Raw genomic sequence first — 15,149 nt, 5'->3', positions numbered from 1 at the left:
AAGCTCAATGCGCACCACATCCTTCCAGTATTTTCTGTTGGTCATGGGAGTTCTGTGGTTCAATTCCATCATTGGTGGAGTTCAGAATGCTCTCTGATTGTGGAGAACTATAAATCCCAGCAACTACAACTCCCAACTGACAAAATTCTCCAAATCTCACCAATATTCAAATTTGGGTGTATTGAGTGTTTGTGCCAAATTTGGTCAAGTGAATGAAAATACATCCTGCATATCAGATATTTATATTACAATTCATAACAGTAGCAAAATGACAGTTATGAAGTAGCAACAAAAATGTTATAGTTGGGGGTCACCACGACGTGAGGAAATGTATGAAGGGGTTGCACCATTAGGAAGGTTGAGAAACACTGCTCTAGACATATATAGTGCGTACCTTCCTTACAACTTTAAGACCCTCTAGCTAACCATTGCATCTAGCACACTTTGTCCCATTGCTGTGCTATTTTTTCTGTTTTGTCTCTCGATACTGCTCCAGCAAGATATTTTTTCTACTTTTGAACTTTGTACATTCAAAAGTACAATAGATGTTATTAATAATAATAACAAAGAACAGAGAGAAGTAATAATACTCCTGAGCTGCTGTTCCACACAACTTAGGAAAATCAGGGTAGTTGTTTTACTGAAGTATCCAATTGTATTTTATATACTTTGGAATGGTGCTGTGTTGATCCTTGCAGCCTGAATCACACAAAACAATCCAGTATCAATAAAAGCCTTTGCAGATTTCATAATTAGGCACTCACTAATAATGGGAGAAAATATGTTTCTTCTTTTACAACAATGGTGTATTTTTGTGGGAACAATGTTGATTAATTTCTTTTTATTTATATTCCTCTTTCCTTCTGAATGAGACTCAAAGTGGCTTACAACATAGATTGAAGTAGAGCACCTAAAACAATATCAAGTACTATTTTTTTTAAAAAAACCTGCACATTCAATTAAATGACTACCCTAAAAATATTAAAAATTACAACAATCAGAACACTTAAAATATGCACTACATCAGGTATGGGCAAACCGGTCCTCCAGGTGTTTTGAACTTTAACTCTCACAATTCCTAACACCTGTTAGGCTGTTAGGAATTGTGGGAGTTTGAGTGCAAAATTGGAGGGCCAAAGTTTGCCCATGCCTGCACTACATGATAAAGTCCCTTGTCCAATTGCATATCGCTCCACTCTGGTCTACCAAAGCTGAAGACCTGTTTAAAAAAGGTCGTTGCTCATTGAAGACAAGACAATAGAGATGAATCATATTCTTTGGGAGCAAGTATCAAAACCTAGAAGCAACCACTAAGAAGATATTTTCCCATGAGTCTGATAAAGAGAAAGCCATTCCTCAAAGATCGTAAAACTTGAGCAGACCTATATAGGGAGATACAGGTTTTCAGATAGTCTTATAGGACTTTGTAGGTCTAAAACCAACACGTTGATTTGTGCCCAGGAATGGATTGGCAGCCAGTGCCAAAGACTTGCATTACCTTGGGTTGCAGATTGATGGTTTGAATATAGTGAAGTTCACAATGGTACAGTAGTATTGTCAATTGTGCCTTTTCTCCTTGATTTCATTGGCACATAATCATCTTAAAAGTGCTTATGCTGCATCTCAGCAAAACAAAATTACCTAGAAAGAGTTTGGCAGGCATCTGTCTATCTTCCCTCTCCTCCACCTCCCTTTTGGTTTCTGCAGTGGCCATGTCTGGCAGTGACCTTGCTGTAAAACCATTGATGTGCTGTGCAGTTATGTGAAAAATAGGCGTTCTCTTTCTAAGAGGAAAGGAGGAATTAAGTGTACTTTGTGGCAATAACAAATACAGTTGGATATCTGTTTGAAGGTAAGGAGGAGCAGCACAGTTTGTCTGGAAGAAAGCTTGGGAAGTTACTACATTAACACAGTGCAGTCTAAACTCCAGTTTTCAGAAATTTAGCACCCTTTCTGGGAGACTCTGGGCCAGTTACACACATGCATTCATATTTAATAACTGTTAAGAACCTTTCTTCCCTGTAGCAGAAACTCTTTTTACAAAGACTTTTAAAAAAAACTGAAAATTTGGCTTTTTGAGCAAGCCTTTGGAACCTCAGTATAACTTAGACAAACTTGAATCGGAAAATGAGCTAAGACGATGGGACAGATGAGGATTGAACACAAAGACATAGTTTTTAAAACTTTTTTGTTCGCTGTTTTTATGCTTTTAAATGTTTTGAGATGTTTTTACTATTGTTAATGTATGAATTTTATATATGGCATCGAATTGTGCCGACTTGTTCGCCACCCTGATATGGGCAGGGTAGAAATAGCGTAAATAAATAAGTATGTCCATTGGATACTTTTCCTTCAAAAGAACACGATAATTTGTGCTTTTGAGTATCACTTTCTAAACATATATAACAATTGTAATGATGCATTTTAATCAATATGGTTGGTACCAATAACTTTGGCTGCAGGTAGTTTTTTATTTTCTAAATTCAAACTATAATTTGATTTCTGAATTTTTATTTATATTGATGCATAACTTTGTGGTTGAGCTTGGAGATATAAATGTGGATAGCAATTGAATCCACTGCTGTCCCTATAATTCTGGAGGCAGTATTTACTATTAAACAATATCTGCAGGCATTTCTAGTCCATGATTGTCGAAAAATAGTCAGTGTGATGAGAGGTTTATTAAAAGTTGTCTTACACTGAAAAATTGTACCAGTTGAAATACCTTTAGTTTTCTCACATCCCACAATGTTCCCAATGTTTGTTCTCTTACAGATTTAGCTTTTTGACTATAACCAGTGACAAAGTCTTATAATAGTTACCCACCAGCTTTTGCATACAGCTATGACCAGAAATAGAGCAGAGTGATGTAATGTGTGTGAGTGAGAGTGATGCAGTATTTTGGTGTGTTCAAATGGTTTCCATACGTTGTGTTGTCATGATTACAACCACTCTGCAAGATAGTCAGTACAGTCAATTTGTAGCTGGGGGTTGTGATGAGAAAGTGAAGCTGTCCCATTTGAAATTAAAGCTCTCTTTTAACTTTTTGTGCCCCCAGAATGATGAAACACTCATCTACACACATAATAAAAATGGAAATCTGTATGTGTGTATGTGACAGAGGTGTCACTTAGACAGGCTCCCGTGTCCACAAACCGCTATAACCCACAGTGCTGAGGAGCCACCAAATGTACCAACTCCAATGACATTTCAAATTATAGTGAGCACCATGAACATGTAGCCCAAACCCTGGCAATGACCTCCATACTTCCCCCATCCAAGTGAATACTTTCATATGGGAACAATTTCCTCTTAGATTTCCTGTTTTTCCTTCACAACAGGCACCCCAGGGTTTCTTACTATCTTCATTGGTTTGGAATTTGCATGATCCCACCCACTGCCTCTTTCTTAACCCTTTCCTACTCTTTTCAACTCTGTCTGCATAACAAACAGAGCAGAACTGGATCAGAACTGGACCTGGATCGACTTTGGCACACATAACCACCATGACAAAGTGAACATACTGGAGGGTTGTTTTTTTTTGGGGGGGGGGGGTGACCTTCATGTTTGGGAGTTTTAGTTCACCTACATCCGGAGACACTGTGATCACCACCAACAATAGACTTGGACCAGACTCGGCACACAGAACTACCATGCCCAACTTAACCTACTGGTGGGGTTTGAGGGGAACTGACCTTCATTTCTGGGCATTGTAGTTCACCTACATCTGGAAACACCATGACCAGCACAGACCCCACTGATGATGCACCTAGAGAGCAAACTTGTCCAACATAACAACTTTGACCACTGATGGAGTCTCGGGGCTAACCTGGCATGATGTGAGTTGCAGTTCACCCACAACTTTATGCATTTCGTACAATTACAAAAATGACTTTTTCTAATAACCCAGGCAACACCAGGTCCCCAAGCTAGTTCATTAATAAACCTGCTTAAGCATTTCATGCCTTTAAATTAGGCAGTACTGAAAATTTGAATACCCAAAACTTTAAAAGCATTCTTTGTATGATTTCATATATGCCAGACGTCATCAAAATGCTGCCCTCCAGCTATTTGGGCCTCCAACTCCCAGAATTCCTGACGGTCGAACAAGCTGGCTAGGGTTTCTGGAAGTTGGTGGTTCAAACAGTTTGAGGATGCCTGATATATGCATATATGCACCAAGTAAGTTTATTTGGAATTGTCTTACTTACATGTATACTTAATACATTTTCCAGGGAAAGACACAGCAAGGAAGTCTCTGCCTTGCTATAGTGAGTGATCCCAGGATGTTTGGGGATTTCCCCCTCTCCCTTTCTTGTGAAAAAAGAATTTGGCACTCCTGGCCTATGCCTAAGTGCACTCCACTCCGCAGTTTGCTGTCTTGCTGACTTGGCAGATGAGGGAGGGAGGGAGGAGAGGACTGCTTTCCTGGATCTGGGCACTGCATAGCTGACGGTGCTCACCGAGTACTACAGGAACAAAAGCTGAGTCAGAAGAGAGATGCAGCCTGCGCTATAGGCAGTCATGGCCCAGTTCAAGATTTTAGACTGCATGATCAACCACAACTGGAATTTTATATGTAACCTGTATTGTGCTTGGAGTGGCCAGGTTTGTCCATTATATTTAGATGTTTATAAAGAGGGGGGAAATATGCAAAATGCACAAACTTGACCCCTTGTCCTTTCCCCTTCTCCCACTGCATCTTCTATGCTGTAAAATTTAGTAAACTGTAATAAGCTGTGTATTAACACTGCTTTTCTGCAGTAGTTATTGTACTTTAACTGTTAAATGGATTGAATTAAATAAATGCCTTTGTAAACCTATAACATGATAGACTGCAGTAGAGTATGCAGCAAAGTAAGAGGCAGTTCAGTTCAAGAATAATAGAGGATGCAGAAGGAACAGTCTGCTTTAAAAGCATGTTTATTCTTAAAAGTATATATGTTATTTAGCTATGTTTCAAAATACTTGTGTTTGTACCTATTTTATGTACTGTATAAACAAAATACATGTTTGGGTGCAGGGGTTTGACATTGCATGGAAACTATTTGGCTTTCAAATATATTGAATTAAAAATGTAGACAAGTTAACATATAGGCAAGATGAGGATAGGAGATAACCAGATTAGTATATTTTGAGTTTGATAAAGTTACTAGCTTGTTTTTTTTTTTTAAAAAAAAAATAGTTCCCAAACTTGACATTGCTAAAGTTGACGTTGATTCTGACCCAGAGTATATGTGGTTTGCTTTGAGGTGACTCTGCACTTTGAAAGTCAAAGATAGGACCCTAAAGAAGGGCATGGAAATACTGAATAACAATAGTAGGATCAAAATGAAGTTCAACAGTGACAAATGCAAGATACTCCACTTTGGCAGAAAAAATGAAATGCAAAGATACAGAATGGGGGACGCCTGGCTCGAGAGCAGTACGTGTGAAAAAGATCTTGGAGTCCTCATGGACAACAAGTTAAACATGAGCCAACAATGTGATGTGGCGGCAAAAAAAGCCAATGGGATTTTGGCCTGCATCAATAGGAGCATAGTGTCTAGATCTAAGGAAGTAATGCTACCCCTCTATTCTGCTTTGGTTAGACCACATCTGGAATATTGTGTCCAATTCTGGGCGCCACAGTTCAAGAGAGATATTGAAAAGCTGGAATGTGTCCAGAGGAGGGCGACTAAAATGATCAAGGGTCTGGAGAACAAGCCCTATGAGGAGCGGCTTCGGGAACTGGGCATGTTTAGCCTGAAGAAGAGAAGGCTGAGAGGAGATATGATAGCCATGTATAAATATGTGAGAGGAAGCCACAGGGAGGAGGGAGCAAGCTTGTTTTCTGCTTCCTTGGAGACTAGGACGCGGAACAATGGCTTCAAACTACAAGAGAGGAGATTCCATCTGAACATTAGGAAGAACTTCCTGACTGTGAGAGCCGTTCAGCAGTGGAACTCTTTGCCCCGGAGTGTGGTGGAGGCTCCTTCTTTGGAAGCTTTTAAGCAGAGGCTGGATGGCCATCTGTCAGGGGTGATTTGAATGCAATATTCCTGCTTCTTGGCAGGGGGTTGGACTGGATGGCCCATGAGGTCTCTTCCAACTCTTTGATTCTATGATTCTATCAATTATTATGGACAGGGGACAAGAAATCACATTGTTCATGGTGAGTTTGCTGAAGTGCATTGGAGCTTACCAAGAACCAATTGGTAACCAAAGATTTGCAGTTGTGGGTAGCTGGGCTTCACCAACTTCAAGCAAAATTGTCCTGTTGATGCCAGTATTGAAATAACCTAAACTAGGCTGAAGCAACTAAGCAAATAAGTATCTGATATATTTCTAGGTTCTAATATGGTATAAATCAGACTTCCTAGGTGCCTAAATGATCACAGCAAATTATTTAATTGTGTGGTGAATGTTAATATCCGCATTTAGTATATTTACAGACAATATGGAAGGAAAACTAAAACAAAAGAGTTTTTTCTTTACAGTGATTTTGGAATAAATACAGTTTTACAGAAAATAGAAAAGACCTGGAATGATTATTGAAGAAATTTAAGGAAGAAAGTACAAAGACAGGTTTATAGTTAAACATCAAGAAAACAAAAGTAATGCCCACAGATGATCTACATAACTTTAAAGTAGATTATGAAGACATTTCAATATATAGTTCAAACTTTTCCATACATTGGCTCATTTATTCATCAAAATGGCGATTGCAGTCATGAAATCAGAAGACTCGAACTTGGAAGGGCAGTTATGGAGAAACTAGACAAGATTCTCAAGTGTCAAGATAGATCAGTGAATAATACTAATGCTAGAGTTGTCCATACTGTTGCAATTCCATTTTCTTTGTATGGTTATGAAGGCTGGACAGTGAGGAAAGTTGATAGGAATAACGTATTGTCGAAGGCTTTCATGGCCGGAATCACTGGGTTGTTGTAGGTTTCTTTTGGGCTATATGGCCATGTTCTAGAGGCATTCCCTCCTGACGTTTCACCTGCATCTATGGCAAGCATCCTTACTGAAACGTCAGGAGAGAATGCCTCTAGAACATGGCCATATAGCCCGAAAAACCCATTGATATCAACCCATTGATAGGAATAATTTATCTGGAATATGGACTGTTAAAAAGATCAGTAAAGGGGTTCTAGAGCAACTCAAGCTTGAATCCTCTGTCGATACTAACAACAACAAGAACATCTTCAGAACACTGAATAAGCCAGGTGACTTCCTGAAATGAGTGATTTTAAGGACTGTGGCCATTGAAAGATCAAAAAGTGTTATTTGCGTGAAGACGAACAGGATATTCCTTCCAAATTTCCAGGAACCAGCACCACATTTCCATCCATTGGCTACAACTGTGTGTTTCTCTCCTGGAAATGTTTTGTGGAGCAGTAGTCTATATACCACTACTTTGTGTAGACCTAGTTTAGACCTCTAGCAGTTTTATATTTGCACATTTTCTGAGTTTGTATATTCAGTCACATAACATGCTTGGGTCAATGCAGAGATAACAGAAACCAAAGGGGGGGGGGGGAATAATACGCCCAGGAAAAAAGAGTGCATTGGATTATATGGAACATTCTGAGTAAAACTTGGGTGGATCTTGCTATGTATAAACTTTGTTTGTGGGTTATATGGTTGAGCAACTAACAAAAGTAAACATTGAAAACAGGTGTGACTTTATAAAAGACAGACTCAAATTGAGATTATGTTATAATCCAACTGTACAGCCTTTTCCTGCACACTTTTCTGTCTGGTAGTCTGAAGACAGAAATACTGCTTTAGCAAAGTTTCAGAGTATAGGTGTTTGGTGATACTCTTTTCCCAAAGAAAACATTACTTAATGTTGTAAAATTTTGTAACATTCTGCGCAAAATTCCTATAACAAAAGAAACCAAAATGTATTAACTTCTGAGTGTTTCTTCTTGTTCTTTCTTCAATAAATTTAAGATGGTAAACACAGGGATAACCAATTTTTAATTATTTTGGTTCAGCATGTATGGTAATGAGTTGGCACTATTCTTGCACAGTGAAGAAGTGAACTATTCTCCTTTCCATTCTCCCTCTTAATTTGAATTTGGACTGTTGTGTGATTCAGTATTTATGTGGTCTGCCTCACTGGCATGAGAAGCAGAGAAAAAAAATAAAGCAGAATGTTTTAAGTGGAGGAATCTTTTCTTGTAATGATACAGAGTTGGCATATTTTAAATCTTTAAATACCAGAGGAAAAGGAAAGTAATACTTGTGCTGCTTAATGTTTTGACCTTCATATCTGATCAGTGCTGTTCTATCATGGATGTATAAGTTGATCTCATTTGTCTGATATATTTCACCAGAGGACACTTAATATACAATATTCAGCATGCTGCATTAATGGATGAGCACACTTCAGTACTCTGAATACAGTGGATTGTACCTTTGGTACATCTAACATTATTATTGCTGATTAAGAGGGGTAGTAGTCTTTTGAGTCTGTTGTAAGATATGATTACTGCCCCCAAATCAGTAATGAGGATCTGTTTATGCTTTGTATGTGGGTTGTTAAAGATTAGTTGGGAAATGTAAGCTGGTGAGACATGTCTCTCTGCTTTCACCTTTTCTGTCTGCTTTGCTCTTTACAATGTTCAGGAAGGAATTCTGGAGGCAGCTGCCTTTTATCTTGCCTGTTGCAGGCAGACACATGTGGCTACTTTAGGATTTGATAAAGTAGAATCCCATTCTTTACCATCTAAATCTTTATTGGATTGGAAAACATACTACTGCAGTCCAAAATCAGAAGTATGTGTTTCTTTAGCCCAGCTTCATCATCTGGATGATGAAAGATTCTAGCTAGACAGAGGCTAAGAAAGAAAGGAGAGGGGGCATTGCAGTGCATAAAACATTTTGCAAAAAGGAGCTTTATGGTCAAAAGCTTTTAACCGAGGTGCTGTTATTTGGAGTTGATATAAGGAATACAGTTTCATTTGTTAGTTTGTGTTGGTCTATTGAATTGCTTGCTCTTTCCCTAGATACTTTGAAACAGTATGATTTTGAATGACTTGGGTCTGTATTCAGAAAAAGTCTATTCAGGTTGCAAACTGTCAGCTATTTTAAGAGATGTGACTCTCCTTGTGCTGTGGGGAGGTGGGTAAGAAACATTATTATTATTATTATTATTATTATTTTGCTGAATTCATTGAGATCCATCCTATTTCAGAACAAATGTGTTACAAAAAGGATGGGAATTGCTTGCACTACAATACAAAAAGGAAGTGAGGAAAATCTCCACTGGTTTTATAGTCTTTGCAACTTTTAGTACTGTTAAGATAAATAGCAGAGTAGTTTGAATGCACCTGATAATGCTTGTATTGAAGCATATTTGTACTCTGCAACACGATTTTTGTTCCTAGGTTATAAATACCATTTCCTAATTGGTTCTGTCATAAAAACATGGAATTTGCAATTTATTAAATTGCAAAAACTTTGTTTTTGTGGGATATCCTGCAGCACATTTTGCTATAGTTTTTCAATGAAAATCTCATATAGTCTCAGCCAATTCAACAAAGTTTGTGGCAGCCCCCAAAAACGAAGTTTCTGGAGTATAGCAATTACTTCCAAAGTAAGTAACTCACAATTAAACAGGAAATAACACTTTCAAACCAGAAACAATTCCCCCCCCCCCCAAATTTTGTTACATAGTGTTATTAATTTAATCTGCCTAGCAGATTAATCTGCCAGGCTGAATATCTCTGAATATCTCTTACCTTAAATACTTAGGACATGAAGTGTTTTGGATTTTGGGGGGCTTTTGGAATATCATTGTTTTTTATGTGAGCAGCCTAGACATAATTTTATGCTATATATTTTAATAATTTTTCACATGAAATGAAGGTTGTGTATGTTGAACTATCAGAAAACAAACGTATCCTGATAAAGGATGCTCAACCTTTATTTTTAAACTTTTTGAAAACACCCGTATTTTTATTAGGCTTTCATAATAATTTTTGCGGTTTAGCATATTAAAATAATACGGCATTCCCTCCGGATTTCAAATACACATTTTTCTTCCACAGCTATTGTTATTGTGTCATTTACCCCATACCCCCCAATAACCCATTTGTCTTGCATTAGAAATGACTGGGGAATTTAGCAGCTTCTCAGTTCGTAAAGTTTGTGATTTTTTTGGCACTTTGAATATAGTAACCATGTAAACACATCAGCCTTGGTAAAAAAATGCTTTTTGGATTGGGGCCCGCAAACTTACTGGACACTGCCTCTTTGTTACCAAAGTGGCGTTTATTCTCACTACATAACTTCAAAATGCAACCTTATTTATTTTTCCTGTTTTGGTATCCAGCTGATTTTCTTTCCTGAACACTAGTTTTTCCTTCTGGCACCTTGTCCCTTTTCTGATTGGACCGACCCCTTACTAGATATTTTTGTTTCATCTTCTTAATAAGCTAACCCATGTTTTAGATTTTCCCCCTTTTGTACTTGTAGTCTCTAAGGTGTATTGAAGTCCTCAATTTATCCATAAGCATATGCTGGCTAATGTAATGTAATATAATTGTCTGGAATGGTTGGTTATAGCCTTTGAGTATTTATTTTATCGTGTGTGCTTCTAGGTTACCTGTATTAGGCTAGACTTCCAAATGAGATGTAGTTAAAGTAGTATTCCCCCTTTAAAAAATTAGTGAGGTGTGTGTCTATATGGACATATTATCAAAGTATTAACATCAATGCAGCTTTTGGGGAGCAACATCTGTGAGAAGAATCTAAATCTCTGGCTTTTTCTGGGTTGTTTTGAAAAGGTTTCAATCCTTGTGTTACGTTTCTATGCGTAGCCACTACCATGCTATAATCTGAATGTCACTGAATCCATTTTGGTGCATTCTTCCACTTGTAGATCTTCTGATCTCTTATCTCTGTTAAACAACAGGACATCAGTATCCCATGTGAGATGGACTAGGATACACTTCATTTTTGTCAAATACTAGACCATCTGTTTGAAAACATTGACCGTGTGCCCCTCCCACTTCAGTTAAACATCCCCTTACTGACAGGCCTGGTTTTAGAATAAAGAAATCACAGATTTTCTTAACTTTATCAACCATATTATGTTATGGTTCATTATGCTTAGTTTACCACACTTAGTTATTGACTGAGTGCTGCCATCTTTATCCCCTATGGGTTACTTCTGGCTGTGGATTCTGAGGACAAGACTATGGGACCCTTCTGCTTTAAGTGACCTCTAGCCAGTGAAAAGGACTTTCCAGTCGTCTTCTCTCATATGGTAACAGAAGCTACACAGAGCTCCTTTTCCAACCTGTATGCAAACAGCAGCAATTTATGCATTGCTATATTTTATATTAATGTATGCACTTAAGGTGCTTGTTTATTACCTCTTGATCCACTACTGAAGCAACACATAATGGATAAATCCAGTTAAAACGTAACTTAGAACATTCAAAACTCTTTTTCAAGTAGTTCTAAAAACAGCCAATTAAAATGGCTTTAAAACAGCCAGAGTAGGCACCTTTAATTTTTGAAAAAGGCCAAATGAAATAGCCTAGTCTTTAGTGCCCATCAAAATCTCAGAAAGCCTGTCAGTTATATCCACTAGCCAGACTTTACAGGATAGTGGAACAGGTAATAGGTCCTGAAATGGATAAATCATCAACGTTGATTAGAGAAAAGTCATTGGCCACATTTTCAAAGAACTGAGAACCTTTGATTTGCCTTATTGCTTAAAATAAGGTTAATGAGCTAATTGTAGGTTTAATTGTTCGGTTAAATTGAAGAAGTGTCTCATATAATTGGAGAAGTTATTTTATATAGAAAAAATGTGTAACCATAATTAAGAAGTTTAGCTATGTGCCTTTTTAAGGATTTTATGTTGTGTGGTGAGGTTTTGGTGCACAGGCATGAATAGAAGGTGAAAGGGAGAAATGTGCCAAGAGAAAGGCGCATCAAGCAAACCCTTGTCAGGATCGCCTTGCATCTGGAAATGGATTGTGAAAAAACATTCGGATCTCTACAGTCACTTATGGACCCACTGCCAAGATTCAACCCTTGGAAGCCAATCATATGTGGCTACGAGTGATAGCCTATGATGATGATTGAAGAAGTTGTTTTACATTGAACATGACATAATTATAAAATTGTAGGAATCATTTTATATAGACAATTGTATAACCATCACTAGGAAGTTTAGCTATGTCGCTTTTAAAGATGTTTATGTTGTGTTGTGAGTTCAGAGATTTTGGTGCAGACCATAGATCAGTGTTTCTCAACCTGGGGGTCGGGACCCCTGAGGGGGTCACGAAGGGGTGTCAGAGGGGTCGCCAAAGACCATCAGAAAACACAGTATTTTCTGATGGTCATGGGGATTCCATGTGGGAAGTTTGAGCCAATTCTATCATTGGTGAAGTTCAGAATGTCCTTTGATTGTAATGAACTATAAATCCCAGCAACTACAAGTCCCAAAAGTCAAGGTCTATTATCCCCAGGCTCCACCAGTGTTCACATTTGCGCATATTGAGTATTTATGCCAAGTTTGGTCCAGATCCACCATTGCATGAGTCCACAGTGCTCTTTGGATATAGGTGAACTATAATCCCCCAACTCAAAGTCAATACCCACCAAACCCTTCCAGTGTTTTCCGTTGGTCATGGGAGTTCTGTGTGGCAAATTAGGTTCAAATCCATCACTGGTGAAGTTCAGAATGCTCTTTGATTAGAGGTGAACTATAAATCCCAGGAACTACAACTCCCAAATTACAAAATCAATCCTCCCCCAACCCCACTAGCATTTACATGTGGGTTCATTGGGTATTTGTGCCCAGTTTGGTTCAGTGAATGAAAACACATCTTGCATATCTGATATTTACATTATGATTTATAATAGTAGTAAAATGACTGTTATGAAGTAGCAACAAAAACAATGTTATGTTTGGGGGTCACCACAACATGAGGGACTGTATTAAGGGGTCACGGCATTAGGTAGGTTGAGAACCACTGCCATAGATAAAAAAGAAGGTGTTGACATCCATGAATAAAAAAAAGAGACAACAGAAAGTTGTTTCAGTTTGACACTAGGTCCATTCATCCCTTCCAGCCCCAGTTTAGGCAATAAGACTTCAGGACTCTTAGATCAACCTGGTATTCCTCCAGGGCCCAGGCTGGACAGAAGCAGAAGGTTTTAGCAAGGGTGCAGCCTTTTCTACCAGGAAACAGAGTATTAGAGTAAACTAGGCCTTGAGGAAGCTCCCGGTTGGATTTTTTGGTATGCCCTCAAATGTCCAGGTCTGCATAGAACTATAATAGAGTATGTTATAGGCTATCTATACCAAATAAAGATGATGGAGCTAGTTCCCCAACTTCAGATATTTTTGGGGTCCTACTCAGTATTCTTTTTTTCCTTCCAAAAAAAAACAGGGACTGGAGGACCCTCCCAAACCTTTGCAGGGTCAGCTGTTTAATAAGGAAGTGTCATATAGAAACCCTACCAACCCTCTTGGACAGGGTTCATGATGGGGGATTTATGGCATTGGTGGTTTGTTCCCTCTATGAACCACTAAGGACCTTAAGATCATCTGGGGAGGCCTTGCTCTCGGTTCCACTACCATCACATTTGGTGGGGATGCGAGACAAGGCCTTCTCCGTGGTGGCTCCTTGGCTGTGTAACTCCTTCCCCAATGAGATCAGATTCGCCTTGGATGTGGGATCAAGCATTTGCAGAATAGATTGACTTGCTGGGAAATACAATGCTTTTAATGGACTACAATGGATTGTTTAGGATGACGATTTGAACCGGCAAATTAATGCTAATTGTATTTTATGCTATGTTTTATTCTATGTTGGCACTGAATAGTGCTGGTTGGTAGCTGTCCTGAGTCCCTCTTCAGAGGTCGAGAAGGAAGGAGGATACAAATGCCCCAAATAAATAAATAAATAAGGAACATTTCAAACTCTGATCCCTAACATTTAAGCTGTTAACTTCTATCCAAAGTTTATATGATATCAGTAGAGTTTACCTTGCCTTGATCAGAATAAGTTCTTGTTAGACTTGGTTTGAAGCCGCTACTTCTTTACATATGTGGAAATATGGATAGCAGTTTTGTGCTATATTACAGTACACTTTGGCATATTTTCCATTTCAGTTCAGGGTATTTCCTGCCAAGTGCAAAATACCTGAGAGGCTTGGAAATGTGCCATATTCATTCCATTTTCTCTCCAACTTCCTTCTTTGACTCTGTATGTACCCAGCTAGAGAAAAGAGTCAAGACTGTGTATATCTCTGGACAGCTTACTTATCACAACACTAACTGATGTCTTTTTACTCTCATTTTTAGCTTAGATTTATACGCCAGTTGCATTTAATTCTGTTTCCCTGTGGTCAGGATTAATAGCAGAACTGAGCCAGATTCTCACTTGAACCTGGGTGGAGCATTGCATTGTATTGAACTGCTTTTCTCATGAGGTTATATATTGCGTGGCATAATAATTCCTTTGGCAACTTGGAGATTAGTACATTCTGATATCAATCAGTAACTTTATCTGCACCCCACCTTTTCCCCAAAACTACTTGGCTGTTCTAGGAAAGGAATAATCTTTTGGGCTTTTATGGGCTTTTAGTGTTGCTTTGTGTTGTTGATTTATACATTTGACTTTCACTTTTTTAAAAAATGGTTTTAATTCTATATATTCTTTAAGTTCTTATTCTCCCTCCCCCCCCCCCCCCCCCCCAGTTTTGGTATGTATTTAAATCTGTATTGGCTTTAATGTTTTGTAAACCAGTACTGGTGAGAGGGGGGAGGAGGGTATACATTAGTATAATAACTCAAACAGTAGCAAAACACAAACATACGTGTTAGGCTAATTGACTTAGATGCTATTTTAGTCATTACTAGAATATACTATGAATCAATTAGATTTATATGTGTATTGAGTTGCCATTCAGTAATTGATTGGATGTATTGGCTTTAGTTGGAATTAACCAACAGGATCGTGGTCATCCTTTCTTTATTTGTTGCATATACATCCAAACTTTCTTTCAAAATTGGAATTCAAGCAAGCTCAAAATAAGATTGAATAAAATGTAATTAAAACCCCAAACAAATACAACTAAATTAGAAAACATGGGTTAAAACCCATTGATTAGATGGGAACAGAAGT

The 15,149-nt window shown here is 38.2% G+C and overlaps 1 protein-coding gene across 7 annotated transcripts in view; it reads left to right on the top strand.

Annotated features, from left to right (window-relative positions):
• The window catches only part of ARHGAP21 (Rho GTPase activating protein 21), a 115,785-nt gene that overhangs the window by 35,723 nt on the left and 64,913 nt on the right, over window positions 1–15,149 (top strand). For 3 of the 7 annotated variants that reach the window (XM_060782413.2, XM_060782412.2, XM_060782408.2), the window contains exon 1: window positions 4,489–4,608. The exons of 2 other annotated variants lie outside the window; for them this stretch is intronic. In XM_060782413.2, the coding sequence (XP_060638396.2) occupies window positions 4,525–4,608 (84 nt within the window). In that variant the 5' untranslated portion in view covers window positions 4,489–4,524. Of the gene's footprint in view, window positions 1–4,484; window positions 4,609–15,149 lie in introns of those variants that run through there. 2 more of the 7 variants (XM_060782418.2, XM_060782409.2) reach the window with 2 other exon arrangements.

The sequence above is a fragment of the Anolis sagrei genome, chromosome 6 (assembly GCF_037176765.1).
Source record: "Anolis sagrei isolate rAnoSag1 chromosome 6, rAnoSag1.mat, whole genome shotgun sequence".
NCBI lineage: Eukaryota > Metazoa > Chordata > Lepidosauria > Squamata > Dactyloidae > Anolis > Anolis sagrei.
The sequence above is the reverse complement of the archived record's forward strand: the minus strand, read 5'-3'. Positions and strand labels throughout refer to the sequence as shown.